At 38.0% G+C, this 15,174-nt stretch overlaps 1 protein-coding gene across 4 annotated transcripts in view; it reads right to left on the bottom strand.

Moving 5' to 3' along the window:
• PLAA (phospholipase A2 activating protein) overlaps positions 1-15,174 on the bottom strand; it is a 43,611-nt gene that overhangs the window by 24,428 nt on the left and 4,009 nt on the right. For all 4 annotated transcript variants that reach the window (XM_021062719.1, XM_021062716.1, XM_003121873.6 and 1 more), the window contains exons 2-4: positions 14,249-14,442; positions 1,533-1,633; positions 1,325-1,445 (exon numbers count right to left, since the gene is read on the bottom strand). In XM_021062719.1, the coding sequence (XP_020918378.1) occupies positions 1,325-1,445; positions 1,533-1,633; positions 14,249-14,442 (416 nt within the window). The remainder of the gene's footprint in view (positions 1-1,324; positions 1,446-1,532; positions 1,634-14,248; positions 14,443-15,174) is intronic.

Raw genomic sequence — 15,174 nt, 5'->3', positions numbered from 1 at the left:
GCAGACATAAGAGAGATATTTACTTATAACTCATTGCACATTTTCCATCTACAGGTGGCTCTCTTTTTTAGAGCCACACCTGCAGCATATGCAAGTTCCCAGGCCAGGGGCTGAATGGGAGCTGCAGAGGCCCCTACCACAGCAACAATGGATCCGAGCTGCTTCTGCAACCTATGTCGCAGCTCATGAAAATGTCAGATCCTTAACCCACTGAGCAAGGCCAGGGATCAAACCTGCATCGTCATGGATACTAGTTGGGTTCTTAACCCCCTGAGCTACAACAGTAACTCCCATCTACAGATAGTTTTATCTGCACAAAGGGACTTTTTGCAGTATTGTCCAGGGTGTTGATCAGCTTTTAAGGAGTAAGCAAAAGTGAGAAAAAATAAACAACAAAAAAAAAATCACACCAAAAGTGGAAGTGCTATACAAATTACCAATACCAATATTAGACAACAGATACCTCAGTGTAGAAGTTATTTAATATCTGAGTCATTAAGAGACTACCCATCAGAAACCACAACCTAAAGCCTAAAATGTGTTATTATTAAACAATGTATTTCAGTATTAATAAAAGCATGGATGTTTTCCTCCATATATGAAGATAACACTTCTGACCCACTCTTAAGACTTATGACTGCAAGTTTTAGGCTGAACTTGTTCAAATGACAACCAAAATATAACTGAGTACAAAAATTACATACATAAAATACATAGAAGCACATACACATACTATAGTTTATCAAATAGGTAATGATTAGTCCATATTTGGTTGTTTTATGATGGGTCTCATTACCTCTTTTAAAAAGATATTAAATACTGTCAGAAAATATACATCCACCCAAATTAAATGGCTCAAATATTATACACAGAATCTTAAAAAAAAGTCGATACAAATGAACTTATTTGAAGAATAGAAACAGACTGACAGAGTTTGAAAAACTTATGGTTACCGAAGAGGACAGGTGGGAGGTAGAGAGGGACAGACTGGGGGTTTGGGACTGAGGTATGTGGAATGACTGGCCAACAGGGATATGCATTATATATAGCACAGAGAACTCTATCCAATAGTCTGTGATAATCTATGTGGGAAAAGAATCTGAAAGAATGTATATGTGTATACGTATGACTGAATCCTTTGTTGTACAGCAGAAATTATCACCACCTTGTAAATCAAATAGATTTCAATAAAACTTTTTAAAAATGGCTCAAATACACTGATTTTTTCATACAACACCTTAAAACTGCTAAACTTTTGGGAAAAAAAATCATCTGAGCAAATGTGAAATGGAGAAATTATAAAAGCTGTCTACTCTGATCTTACCAGAAAAGGTCCTCTCACATCTTCCGGCTTTCCATAGTTTAATAGTCTTGTCTGCTGATCCAGTTAACATTAAGCCCTGTTCAGGTAAGATTTTTACTGCCCATACTGCAGCTGTATGACCCTGTGAGGAAAATGGCTATTACATTAAGATGCCAGAGAATCACTGTATTTAATTATTTTCTAGAATATTCACACAGAACTACGGTACCTGTAAGGTCATCATACATTTGTCATTCAGCCAGACTTTAGCAGTAGTGTCCCATGAGCCACTAAGTAATGTCCCAAATTTTCCAGATGAAAGACTACAAACTAAAGAGAAAAAAGGCATTAACACATTTTCATATAGAAAAATATTCAACCTTGGTAGTTACTGAAACGCCACAATTTTAAAAATGATTTTTGAAGTGACTATATTAGCCAAGAAAAACTTAACTCAATGGAAATGCAGAAGAGTTCAATAATCAAGGGCACAGACTCTGGTGCCAGACCGCCTAGCTATGTCCACTTATGAGCTGTCTGACCACAGGGATATTTATTCCTTAACATCAGATTTCTCATCTGTAAAATGAAGGAGCAGGATTAAATGGGCTGCACAATCCCGTCCAGTTCTAAGAAACTACACAGAAAGATAATGCAAATGATTTTAAAGCGCTATGTAGCTATTTAGGATCACTTTAGTTAAAATGACAAAAAAAACACAGCCAAGCTAAATGTTCAACAGCAATGGAATGGTTAACTAAAAGTTTTATTATCTTGATATAAAACTTACAGCTAAAAATTTTTAGGGAGTTCCCGTCGTGGTGCAGTGGTTAACGAATCCGACTAGGAACCATGAGGTTGCGGGTTCGATCCTTGGCCTTGCTCAGTGGGTTAAATAAAGATCAGGTGTTGCTGTGAGCTGTGGTGTAGGTCGCAAACGTGGCTTGGGTCCCGCATTGCTGTGGCTCTGGTGTAGGCCAGTGGCTACAGCTCCGATTGGACTCCTAGCCTGGGAACCTCCACATGCCGCAGGAGCGGCCCAAGAAATGGCAAAAAGACAAAAAAAAAAAAAAAAAAAAAAAAAAATTTTAGTATGAAAAATTATCTAAAAATATGGAAAAAAAGAGAGAGTTCTGATTAAAAATGGCAGATTGTCCACAGTAATGCTATAAGTGGTATAAATCTATAAGGACAAAGAAAACAGAAAACAACATCACTGACTTAGCAAAATGGAAGAGGTTTCAATTTAAACAACCACAGAAAAAGATTAGAAGAGAATAACTGGTCCCACAAAACTATGAGACCTGATATTCAGCCACTAGATTCCACGGAGAATGGGGATAAGCAGAGGATGTAAAAAATGAGAATAGTGATTCAAAGTTCGCACATGACACCATAACACGGTGAAACACTAGATCTCTTTTCTTAGCCTAGAGCGTCAGGAGAGTATATCCTCACTCCCTGCAAAAAGAAAACTGGAAGTTTATTCCCCAAAGGAACTGAAGCAGAGTTTCTAGACTAAGGCTACCAGACATAATAAAGGACTGGAATAAGAATCCCCAAGAAACACAAGGGGCATAAGTCTCCATCCTGTAATGCAGTACCTACAGCCCTCTGCTACCAAAATACCAGCAGCTAGACATATACTCCATCCATCTAAGTAAAAGGTGAGAGAATTCTTTTCTAGAGTATTGAATAATGCTAAAGAACTCCAGATGCAGACATTCGAGAGGTTTTTCCGTATACAAGTCAGACTATCAGATCATCCTCTAATGAAGCCTACCAATCATCAACCTCTACCTACATGAAAGAGAAAAACCAAAACAAAGAAACAGAAAAATAAGGGGGGAGGGTTTAGAGGGATCCATAAGAAATAAATCTGATTTCAGGAAGCAGGAAAAAAAAAAAATTCAATGTTATTTCCAAACAGATACTATATAAAAAAGGACTCATGAGACAACAAGAATAACAAATGCTAAAAACAGAAGAATCAAACTTAAAAAGAGGAAAGGATAGTTAAGAAAGTTAGAAAACAATTTCAGAATGTTCAACATCTAACTACGGGGATGCCAGAAAGAGAAAAATAGGGAGGAGGAGGGGAAAGATGGGGTAGAGAACACAGAAACAGTATGAGAAAGATTCCCAAAAGGGAAGGTAATGATTATCTAGACCAAATGAACCCACAAAAGTGCCCAGTGAAAGGTACTTTGAGAAACAGAGACAGAGATGCATCATGAAATTTTATAACATTAGAAACAGAAGATTCCAAAAGTTTGGGAGGGGACCAGAAAAGTGCCCCACGGGAAAGATGGAAAATCAAAACAGCATCAAACTTGTAAATAACACCTTACCCTAAAAGACAACAGAGCAATGTCTTCAAAATTCTGAGGTTAAATGGTTTTTATACAGTATTCTACAGCTAACTAAATTAAGTCAAATAAAAGCCTAGAATAAGGCCATTTTCTAATATGTAAATATAAAATATACTTAACCCCTACGTCACAGCTTTCTCAGAAGCTGCAACTGTTGTATTAAACTAATATGAAAGAGTTAAGAATGAAAAAAATATGGTATCTAGAAAATAGGGAAACCAGGATTGACATTAGCCCAGGGAGTACCCATCCAACAGGAGGCTAGAAGGTTACAAGAGAGAAGTTTCCAGAAAACACATGGGAGATATAAATATTTTAATGTATATGGCAGCCTTTAGTGATATTCATCAAATATTTTCTGCTCTTCATCTTCTAACCAAATGGTAAGAGTGAACTTCCCAAGTTCCTTTGGCTTTAGGCATGCTACATGACTTCTCCTGGCACTGAAAAATGAGCATAAATAATGTTACTTCCAGGTGGAAGCTTTAAGGACAGGTATACAATTAAGTCATGCTCCCTCCCCACTGCTCCAGTATCTGTGAAAGCACATGCTGCAACCAAGCTTCTGTCATTCAAATCCCAGACTGATTACAAGGAATAGAGCCCCTTGCTGCACTGGGCCTGTAAGATGCAAAGTAAACTTACTGCTTTAAGCCACTGTGATTCTGGAATTTTCTGTTGCCAAAATGTCACCTAAACTACCTGACTGATTCAGAAATTAGTAGCAAAAGCAAGGCACTGTTGAAGCAAAAATCTAAAATGCATGATAATGGCTTAAAAAGCAGGCAAGGAAGAGAATGGCATCATAGAACAGAAGACCAGGGATCCTTGGTAAGGAACATTTGGTAAAGTTGTTATCAGCCATAACTCAGGACATGATAAACCCATAGCCTAAAGAGGCTGGAAAATGGGACTTCAGTAATAGGCGTCACCTACTATTGGCCACATCTGGCTGGGCATTAAAAGAACGGGATGAGATCAAGAACTGGCAGGTTCAGAAAAGAAGATCCAAACTTAGGGATCTGCAGGGCTTAAGAGTCAACTGCAGGGCTTAAGAGTCAACTACTTCTCAAGATGTAATGAAAAATATAAACTCCAGAAGTCCTTTCAGCACTAAAAAACAATTGAAACCCAGCCATATAACAGGAACATGTCAAAAACATGACTATCCATCGTGCGTAGTGCCAAAACTTTCAAATGGATTTTAAAATTATTATTATTATTATTATTTTTCTTTTTGTCTTTTTAGGGCTGCACCCAGGCTAGGGGTTGAATCAGGGCTGCAGCTGCCGGCCTACGCCACAGCAAAGCTGGATCTGCGCTCTATACCACTGCTCAAGGTAACAATGGATCCTTAACCCACTGAGCGAGGCCAGTGATCGAACCCACGTCCTTTTGGACACTAGTTGGGTTCATTAACCACTGAGCCACGACAGGAACTCCTAAAAGTATTTTCAAAACCCAAGAAAAATAAGGTTGTTGCCATGAAAATAAATGCTTTCAATTGGAAAACTGGCTCAGGGAAAAGAACCTAAGGGTTCAACTTTCCAACTAAAGTCTGACAGGCACAAAGTTTCAGTAGTTAAATCTAGAGAGGCATGTAGGGAAAGAAGGGAGGAGAGAGGGGGAGAAATACAGCAAATCTAGACTAAACTGAGGGCATGACTACTGACAAAGAGATCTGACTGGAAATCAAATAGTAAGAAGCACAGGAAGTTTTTAAGAGTTATACTGCCAAAACCTAAAAAAGTCTGTGAATGTTTAAGACTTAAAATGACCCTTGTGCACCCAGCTCACATAGGCAGAAAACAAGTTGAGAAAGTTGCTTAGTCCCCAAGGAGGGCATATGCTTCAGTGTGATCAAGGAGAATAAGAGAAAAAAAGAATATCCCAGAGGGTTAAATAAGAGTACTGAAGAACAATGGACTGAGAACTCCTTTTGGAGACTAGAGGAAACTGACCACAAAAATCCACCACTCTATGAGGGAGGGTGGGATCTATCAAATAGCCACCCATTAGATTTCAGACGACTACAGAAGACTACTCTGCTGAGTTGCATTGTTCCCTTTTCTGAAAGGGAGTGTTTGCTCTGATTACCCTCAATGTTCCACAGTTGCATACTGGGGCTAACGGGTGAGTGATAACTTGTGTTTTTAGCCCACAGATCTCTGAATTTAAGAGGAACTATATCCGGATCTGATGTAGAAACACCTGAGCATCACTTCCCTGATGTTTAGAGTACTATGTATCATGCAAAGATTCTTTTTTTTTTTTTTTTTGTCTTTTTGACATTTCTTGGGCCGCTCCCAAGGCATATGGAGGTTCCCAGGCTAGGGGTCTAATCGGAGCTGTAGCCGCCGGCCTATACCACAGCCACAGCAACGAGGGATCCAAGCCGAGTCTGCAACCTACACCACAGTTCACAGCAACACCGGATCGTTAACCCAATGAGCAAGGGCAGGGACCGAACCGCAATCTCATGGTTCCTAGGTGGATTTGTTAACCACTGCGCCACAACGGGAACTCCAGTTTTTTGTTGTTGTTGTTTTTTTTTTTTTTTTTTTTTTTTAAAGGGCCCCAGGTGCAGTATATGGAAGTTCCCAGGCTAGGGGTCAAATCAGAGCTGCAGCTGCCTGCTGGCCTATACCACAGGCTGCATGTGCCATTTACACCTCAGCTCATGGCAACGCCAGATCCTTAACCTACTGAGCGAGGTCAGGGATCAAACCTGCATCCTCATGGATACTAGCTGGGTTTGTTTCCAGTGAGCCACAACTGAATTTCTCACCCAGAGACTCTTAATTTTGAACTTGATGCTATAATTTGGTAGGACTTTTGGCTTGTCTGGAAATGAGAAAAAAAGTGGGTATATTTTGCTTGTGGAAGAGAGAGCAAGATGAATAGTTGGTGACCACAGAAGACTGTGATGGCTCTCTCTTTTTGGGCACTGGCACTTGCCCCAAAGTGGGGGATGGCACTTTCCTCCTCCATTACCTAGAACGGCAATTTATAATGTAACTGGAAAGTGTTATATATATAACATCAACTGAAAGATAGTACCACTATACCATTTACAAAATAAAATTTGGGAAAAAAAAAACAAAAAAAAACCTAGCCTGGGAATTTCCATATGCCACAGGTGTGGCCCTAAGAAGACACATACACATATGAAAAATAGAACGAACAAATAAACAAACGAACAAAAAAACGAAAGAACGAAAGAAAGAAAGAAAGGAAGAAAGAAAAAGAAAGAAAAGAAAGAAAATTTGGGCTAGAAAGCAGGCCAAAAAAGTCATGACTTAAGAATGCCAATCATTAATTTCTTCAACTACTCCTCACTAACATGGTATGTTTTAAATTAAAAGAAAAGAAAGGAAAAAAATGACATTTGGACTCTAAAACACCAAGTAACTTAACAAAATAACAAAAAATGACCTTATGATAAAGATAGACCAGGCAGAAAAAAACATCCTTAAGATGTGAAGCAGTATTTTTACTGCATAGGTTTCTATGAGAAAAACTTTAAAAAAAATCAAGATAGTATGTTTAAATAAAACAAGCCCTCACATTACAAAAAAAAATAACATACACAAAGTTAAAAAAAATAAAATAAAAAAATAAAAAAACTTGTAATTTGTATGAAAGGGTTAATAACTCTAATTTAGAAAGGACTTTTAAAATGGCCAATAACCTGGAGTTCTCGTCATGGCTCAGTGGTTAATGAACCCGACTAGTATCCGTGAGGACTCGGGTTCAATCCCTGACCTCGCTCAGTGGGTTAAGGATCCAGCACTGCCATGAGCTGTGGTGTAGGTGGAAGACATGGCTTGGATCTGGCGTTGCTGTGGCTGGGGCATAGTGTGTCAGCTACAGCTCCAATTTGACCCCTAGCCTGGGAACTTCCACATGTTGCTAGTGCGGCCTTAAAAAGCACCCCCCCAAAAAAAGCCAATAACCTCACATTACATAGGCAACATCTCCGCAAAAGATGCAAATAGCCCATCCCCTTATATGAAAAGATGCACCCCTCCATAATGAGACACAAATTGCTCCATATCATTTTTCACTTATCATTTTGGCAATAACCTAAAAATCTGACAAAATACTTTGTTGGTAAAGGAAATAGGTACTGATACACTGCTGTGGAAATGCAAAACATTTTATAATATTTAATGAAGGTATTTGGCAATGACTAACAAAATTTCATATTTATTTACCCTTTGACACAAAACTGTGTTATCATACCTATGTTACACTCACAAAAGAATAAAATGACATATGCCCAAAGACATTTGGACTAGCAAAGATCAGAAACTTAGATATCCATCAACAGGGGATCAACTGAATAAGATCTAATAGCCATAGTACACCTACACAATGAAGTAAAATGCCACTGTAAAAATGGATGAAGATTTCTATACAGTGCAATGAAGTAACCTCCAGGACAATATTATCAAGCAAAAATAGCCAGGGTAGAAAACTGCATATAGCACATTACCTTCTAAGAAAGGGGCAACATAAATATACATAAATATTTGCAATTTTTTTTGCAGAAAGAACAGAATTAAAAAAAATTACTTACTTATAAGGACGGTGCAAGGAAACAATACAGACAATCTCTAGACTTCTCTGTTTGCACTGAGTTGTTGAGTTTTTTCCTTTGACACTACATGTGCTTTATATAATTACAAAACAAAATTAAGTTTTGAAAAATCCTGGTAAGCACCACTAATTCAAACTCAAATTGAGGTTTCTAAATACTATTTCCCACTAAAAGAAAAACATAAGTCTTCTCAGCAAAATAGCTATTTCAGGTCTAGAACAAGAAATGCATAAATTGAGCATTGAACCAAGCAAGGAAGGCTAGTGAAGGTCTTATCAAGAGGACACAAGAGCCAATTTTTAGAAGCAGTTTCTAGTGACCAAATATGGGAGATTTTGAGAATCAAAAAGGAAAAAAAAAGACCTTAGGGAATAAACCTATTTCAAAACCTAGTAAAAGAGGTGGGAGGGGGCAAAGCAAGCATTTATCCTGTCTTCTCTGTATAAGTGTCTCATGTGGTAACCAGAGTTAATGTGGAAAACTATAAGATGCTTTTGAAAGAAATCAAAGATGACACAAATAGATGGAAAGACATACCATGCTCTTGTTCTAGAAGAGTTAATATTATCAAAATGACTATACCACCAAAGGCAATCTACAGATTCAATGCAATCCCTATCAAATTACCAAGGACATTTTTCACAGAACTAGAACAAAGTATTTTAAAGTTTGTTTGGAAGCAAAAAAGACCCAGAATAGCCAAAGACACCCTCAAAAAGAAAAATGGAGCTGGAGGAATCAGGCTCCCTGACCTCAGACTATACTACAAAGCAACAGTCATCAAAACCATATGGTATTGGCACAAAGACAGAAATAACAGATCAGTAGAACAGGATAGAAAGCCCAGCATTAAACCCATGCACTTACAGCCAACTAATCTATGACAAAGGAGGCAAGAATATACAATGGAGAAAAGACAGCCTGTTCAATAAGTGGTGCTGGGAAAACTGGACATCCACATGTAAAAGAATGAAATAAGAACACTTCCTAACACCATACACAGAAATAAACTCAAAATGTATTAAAGACCTAGATACAGTCATGGCACAAAGGAAAAGAATCTGACTAAGAACGATGAGGTTTCGGGTTTGATCCCTGGCCTTGCTCAGTGGGTTAAGGATCTGGTATTGCTGTGAGCTGTGGTGTAGATCACAGATGTGACTCAGATCCTGTGTTGCTGTGGCTGTGGTGTAGGCTGGCAGCTGTAGCTCCGATTTGACTCCAGACCTGGGAACCTCCATATGCTGCAGGTGTGGCTCTAAAAAAAAAAAAAAAAGAAAAAAAAAAAAAAAAAGAAAGACCTAGATGTAAGACCAGATACTATAAAACTCTTAAAGGAAAACATAGGCCACTCTTTGACATAAATGACAGCAACATCTTCTCAGACCCACCTCTTAGAGTAATGACAAGAAAAACAAAAATAAACAAAAATAAACAAATGGGACTTAATTAAACATAAATGTTTCTACACAGCAAAGGAAACCCTAAACAAAACAAAAAGACAACCCACAGAATGGGAGAAAATATTTGCAAATGAATCGATTGACAAGGGGTTAATCTCCAAAATTTATAAACACCTCCTACAGCTCAATACCAGAAAAATAAACAACCCAATCAAAAAATGGGCAGAAGATCTAAACAGACAATTCTCCAAAGAAGACATATACGTGGCCAAAACACACGTGAAAAGATGTTCAACATCACTCATTAGTAGAGAAAGGCAAATCAAAACCACTATAAGGTACCACCTTACACCAGCCAGAATGGCCATCATCAAAAACTCTACAAACAATAAGTGCTGGAGAGGGTGTGGAAACAAAGGAGCCCTACTACACAGTTGGCAGGATTATAAATTGGTGCAACCACTGTGGAAAACAGTATGGAGATTCCTCAGAAAGCTAAAAATAGAACTACCATTTGATCCAGCAATCCCACTCCTGGGCATCTACCCAGAGAAAACCATGACTCGAAAAGACATATGTACTCCAATGTTCATTGCAGTACTGTATACGACAGCCAAGACATGGAAACAAGCTAAATGTTCATCAACAGAGGAGTGGATCAAGAAGATATGGTACATACACACAATGGAATATTACCTAGCCATTAAAAGGAAAGAAATATCAGCATTTGCAGCAACATGGATGGATCTAGAAATTATCATGCTAAGTGAAGTCAGTGAGACAATGAGACACCAACATCAAATGCTATCACTTACACGTGGAATCTGAAGAGGACAGACTGAACTTCTTTGCAGAACAGATACTGACTCACAGACTTTGAAAAACTTACGGTTTCCAAAGGAGAGAGGTTGGGGGGTGGGGGAATGCAGTGGGGATTTGGTATGGAAATGCTATAAAATTGGGTTGTGATGATTGTTGTGCACCTATAAATGTAATAAAATGCATTAACTAAGTAAAAAAAATAAAAATTTATCACTAAAAAATAAATTAAAAAAGAGAATGTGAAAAGTTATTTGCAGAAAAATGCTATTAAGTGAAGAAACAGAATTAGAATACAATCATTTTGCCAATTTTAATGAAATATTGGATCTGTGTAATGATCATCAACAGATGCTAACAACTGTTATCATCAAAGGCTGCTAGGAATTTTATAATGAATAGATGAATCTAATCACAAAAAGAGATAGGTGCTTCATGTTGTGCCACAACAGAAAGGACACAATGCTACCTGTAAAGTGTTCTTGCCAAAAACTTGAATCTGAATCTGATCAACCTTCTAGATCTAATAGTTTACGAGACTAGGGGACTGAGGAATATTATAAATAAGAAACAAGGCTTTAACCAGCAGAGTTCAGATTATAGGAAATTCTATATATAAAATAAGCTGGTTTCAAATAGAGAGGGAAATTTAACAAAAGGAAAAGAAACTGATAGATTGAAGGACATGGGAACTTAGTTGGGTCACAATTCAAACAAACTTTAAAAAAAATATGAGACGACTTGTAAATTTGAACATTCACTGAATATTTGGTAATAAGTAAGATTTTTAGTTTTTATCATTATTATTATTATTTTGCTTTTTAGGGCTGCACCTGCAGCATTTGTAGGTTCCCAGGCTAGGGGTCCAATCAGCTATAGCTGCCGCCCTATTCCACAGCCACAGCAACACCAGATCCGAGCCGTGTCTGCAGCCTACACCACAGCTCATGGCAATGCCGGATCCTTAACCCACTGAGTGAGGCCAGGGATTGAACCTGCAACCTCACGGTTCTTAGTCGGATTTGTTTCCGCTGCACCAAGACGGGAACTCCAGATTTTTTTTTAAGGTGTGATAATAAGTGGTTGAGAGAAAAAAAAAGTACTTCCTGACATGCGAAAATTACAACACTCAAATTTCAGTGTCCATAAAAAATGTTTATTGAAACACAGTTGTTTACTTGTTTATTTCTTGTCAATGGCTGCTTTTGCACACAATGGCAGAGTTGAGCAGTTGTGCAAGTATGGCATGCAAAGCCTAACATTTACTATCTGGCCATACACAGAAAAAGTTTGCCAAACCCTAGTGTACAATGCCACATACCAAAGTACTTACAAATGAAACAGTATACTGAAAATTTCCTTTAAAATAATGTGGAGGAGGAAGATGATACAAGATAGGCATGTGTGATAATCCTTAAAGCTAGATAAATACAGGTGTGGAAGATTATATTATTAATCTGTTACATTTGTTTAGATTATTATATTACTGTTATATTTGTTTATAACTTATTATAAAATACTGTATCTCTACCTTCATATATACTTGAAGATTTCCTTCAAAAATTTTTAACAATTCCTGGGAACTACGTCTAGTCATTTATGATGGAGCATGATAATGTGAGAATAAAGAATGTATACATATATGTGTAATTGGGTCACCATGCTATACAACAGAAAAAAAAAAAAAAAAAAAAATAGGAGTTCCCGTCGTGGCGCAGTGGTTGACGAATCCGACTAGGAACCATGAGGTTGCAGGTTCGATCCCTGCCCTTGCTCAGTGGGTTAACGATCGGCGTTGCCGTGAGCTGTGGTGTAGGTTGCAGACGCGGCTCGGATCCCGTGTTGCTGTGGCTCTGGCGTAGGCCAGTGGCTACAGCTCCGATTCAACCCCTAGCCTGGGAACCTCCATATGCCGCGGGAGCGGCCCAAGAAATAGCAACAATAACAACAACAACAACAACAAAAAAGATTCATTCATGTTGAGGTAAAAAAAAAAAAAAAAAAAAAAAAAAAAATAATGTGTTGGGGAAATAAAAAACAAAGAAACCCACAATTGATAGAATACTGTGAACCAACTATAATGGAAAAAATAAAAATCATTAAAAACATTTTTTTAAATTTTGTACCACTCTGTATTGTAGATTTCCCATATATACACACAAAACATTTTACAAACTTCTTAAAGGAATTAAGTTTAGAGTGCTTACAGGTCATACTATTTGTTTAGATGTCCCAAATTATTACAGATGCATTAAAAAAAAAAGTAATACGCGTACTGCACTGATTAAGCATATTATTTCATAACAAAGAGCTGTTAAGCAAATACCAGTCCAGGAATATCAGAGAATAAGAAATATGAGTTCCCGTCGTGGCGCAGTGGAAGCGAATCCAACTAGGAATCGTGAGGTTGCAGGTTCAATCCCTGGCCTCGCTCAGTGGTTAAGGACCTGGTGTTGCTGTGAGCTGTGGTGTAGGTCGCAGATGCAGCTCAGATCTGGTGTGGCTGTGGCTATGACGTAGGCCAGCAGCAACAGCTCCAATTAGACCCCTAGCCTGGGAACCTCCATATGACTGGGGTGTAGCCCTAAAAATATAAAAGACAAAAAAAGAAATATACACAAATCACAGAAAATGCTATTCAAAAGTATTAAATCTCAAGTAATGACATCAGAACCCTAAACACATTCCTTCTGGGTTTTAATATGCTGCTAAATACAGATGTAAGAGCCAAATGATTAAAGATGCGCTCTCAGTTTTCCTGAGTAAATCAATTCCTTGTATAAGATAGCTGAAAAACCAAAACTACAAAGTATATAAAACTATAATGGGAATTCTCACCATGGCTCAGAGGTAAAAAACCCAATGAGTATCCATGAGAATTCAGGTTCAATCCCTGGCGCTGCTTAGCAGGTTAAGCATCCAGCGTTGCCATAAGCTGTGGTGTAGGTTGCAGATGCGGCTTGAATCCCATGTTGCTGTGGCTGCGACGGCTACAGCTCTGATTCAACCTCTAGCCTGGGAAATTTCATATGCTGTGGGTACAGCCCTTTTTAGACAATAAAATAAAACAGAACTATAGTATCATCCTTTCATAAATGAACATTTTACTTTTTTTTTCTTTTTTCATTTTTGGCTCTCCTGCAGCATATGGAGCTCCAAGGTCAGAGATCTGGGCTGTAGTCTCGACCTACCGTAGCTGTGGCAATGCCAAATCCTTAACCTACCGGCTGGGCTGGGTATCAAACCCTCGTCCCAGCACTCCTAAGATGCCACCAATCCCACTGCACCACTGCAGGAGCTCCCTGAACATTTTACTTTTTACATATATAAGCAGGTCAACCTTTAGTGATGACAGTAAGTCTATAACAGAAATTACAGAACATGGAGTTCCCATCATGGCTCAGTGGTAAAAAACCTGACTAATATGCATGAGGATGTAGGTTCGATTCTTGGCCTCACTCACTGTGTTAGGGATCTGGCATTGCTATGGCATAGGCTGGCAGCTACAGCTATGATTCAAGCCCTGGCCTGGGAACTTCCATGTGATGCAGGTATGGCCCTAAAAAGAAAAACAAAAACTAAAACAAAAGAAATGAAAGAACAATGATGATCCAAAAGGTTTTCACTATAAAGACATAGCTATAGTTAAAGAAAACATAATAAAAACTAGGAAAAGTAGATATAAGAATTTTATCTTCAAAAGGAAGAAACTTATTTCAATAGAAAAATACCAAAGTATTATACTCACCAGTATTTTTGTGACCTTTTAGTACATAAAGTGGTGCTGGACTCTCCAGTGAGAAAATGCAAATATTGTGGTCATTTCCTCCAGTGGCGATTAGTCCATGAGGATACATGTCACTTGAAGGTATGATACATACACAAGAAACAAAATTGGAGTGGCCACTCATACAGTGCATTTCTGTAAAGCCCCTGTTTGGACTAGAAAAACATGAAAATTAATAACATATCTATTTCCCCAACTCAGCCCAGAACATAATTTGTCAAAGTACTCTTTTAGTTTCTAAGTTGAACTTTAGGGTGCATACTATTTTAAAAATTTATTGTTTTTGGAGTTCCCTGGTGGCGCATCAGTTAAGGATCTGGCATTGTCACTGATGTGGCTCAGGTCACAGCTATGGCACGTGTTCGATCCCTGGCCCCAGAATTTCTATATGCTATGCACCAGCCCCACCCCACCAAAAGAATCTATTATTTTAAATTAAGTATTAAATATATAATTTATATTAGCTACTTCAGAGGTTTACATCAGATTAGAAGTTTAATTAGTGTTTCATTGTTAAGTGTACGTTAATTAACAAAGAACAAGGAAGGGAAGGAAGGGAAACAAATATCCTAAGTGGCTTTCACTCATCCTCAATCTTTATCTCTACTTATCAGTGACTGGTACCCTAAGAAATCCCTGGTGAAGTGAAACATTCATGCAATTGGGATAATGGAATTCACTATCACTAAGCCTTAAAAACAGTGAGGACATTTCACACTATGAAACACTAACTTAGTACCCATTACTATAGTGTGTGTATCTAAACAGCTAGACTATCAATCACTCTCAATATGCATACTAAAGGAATACAGAGACATATAAATGATTGCTCTAGGGACACAGCATATTAATAACTGCCCTAGGAATTAGAATAACTACCATTTAAG

This window comes from Sus scrofa, chromosome 1 (assembly GCF_000003025.6).
Source record: "Sus scrofa isolate TJ Tabasco breed Duroc chromosome 1, Sscrofa11.1, whole genome shotgun sequence".
Lineage (NCBI taxonomy): Eukaryota > Metazoa > Chordata > Mammalia > Artiodactyla > Suidae > Sus > Sus scrofa.
The sequence above is the reverse complement of the archived record's forward strand: the minus strand, read 5'-3'. Positions and strand labels throughout refer to the sequence as shown.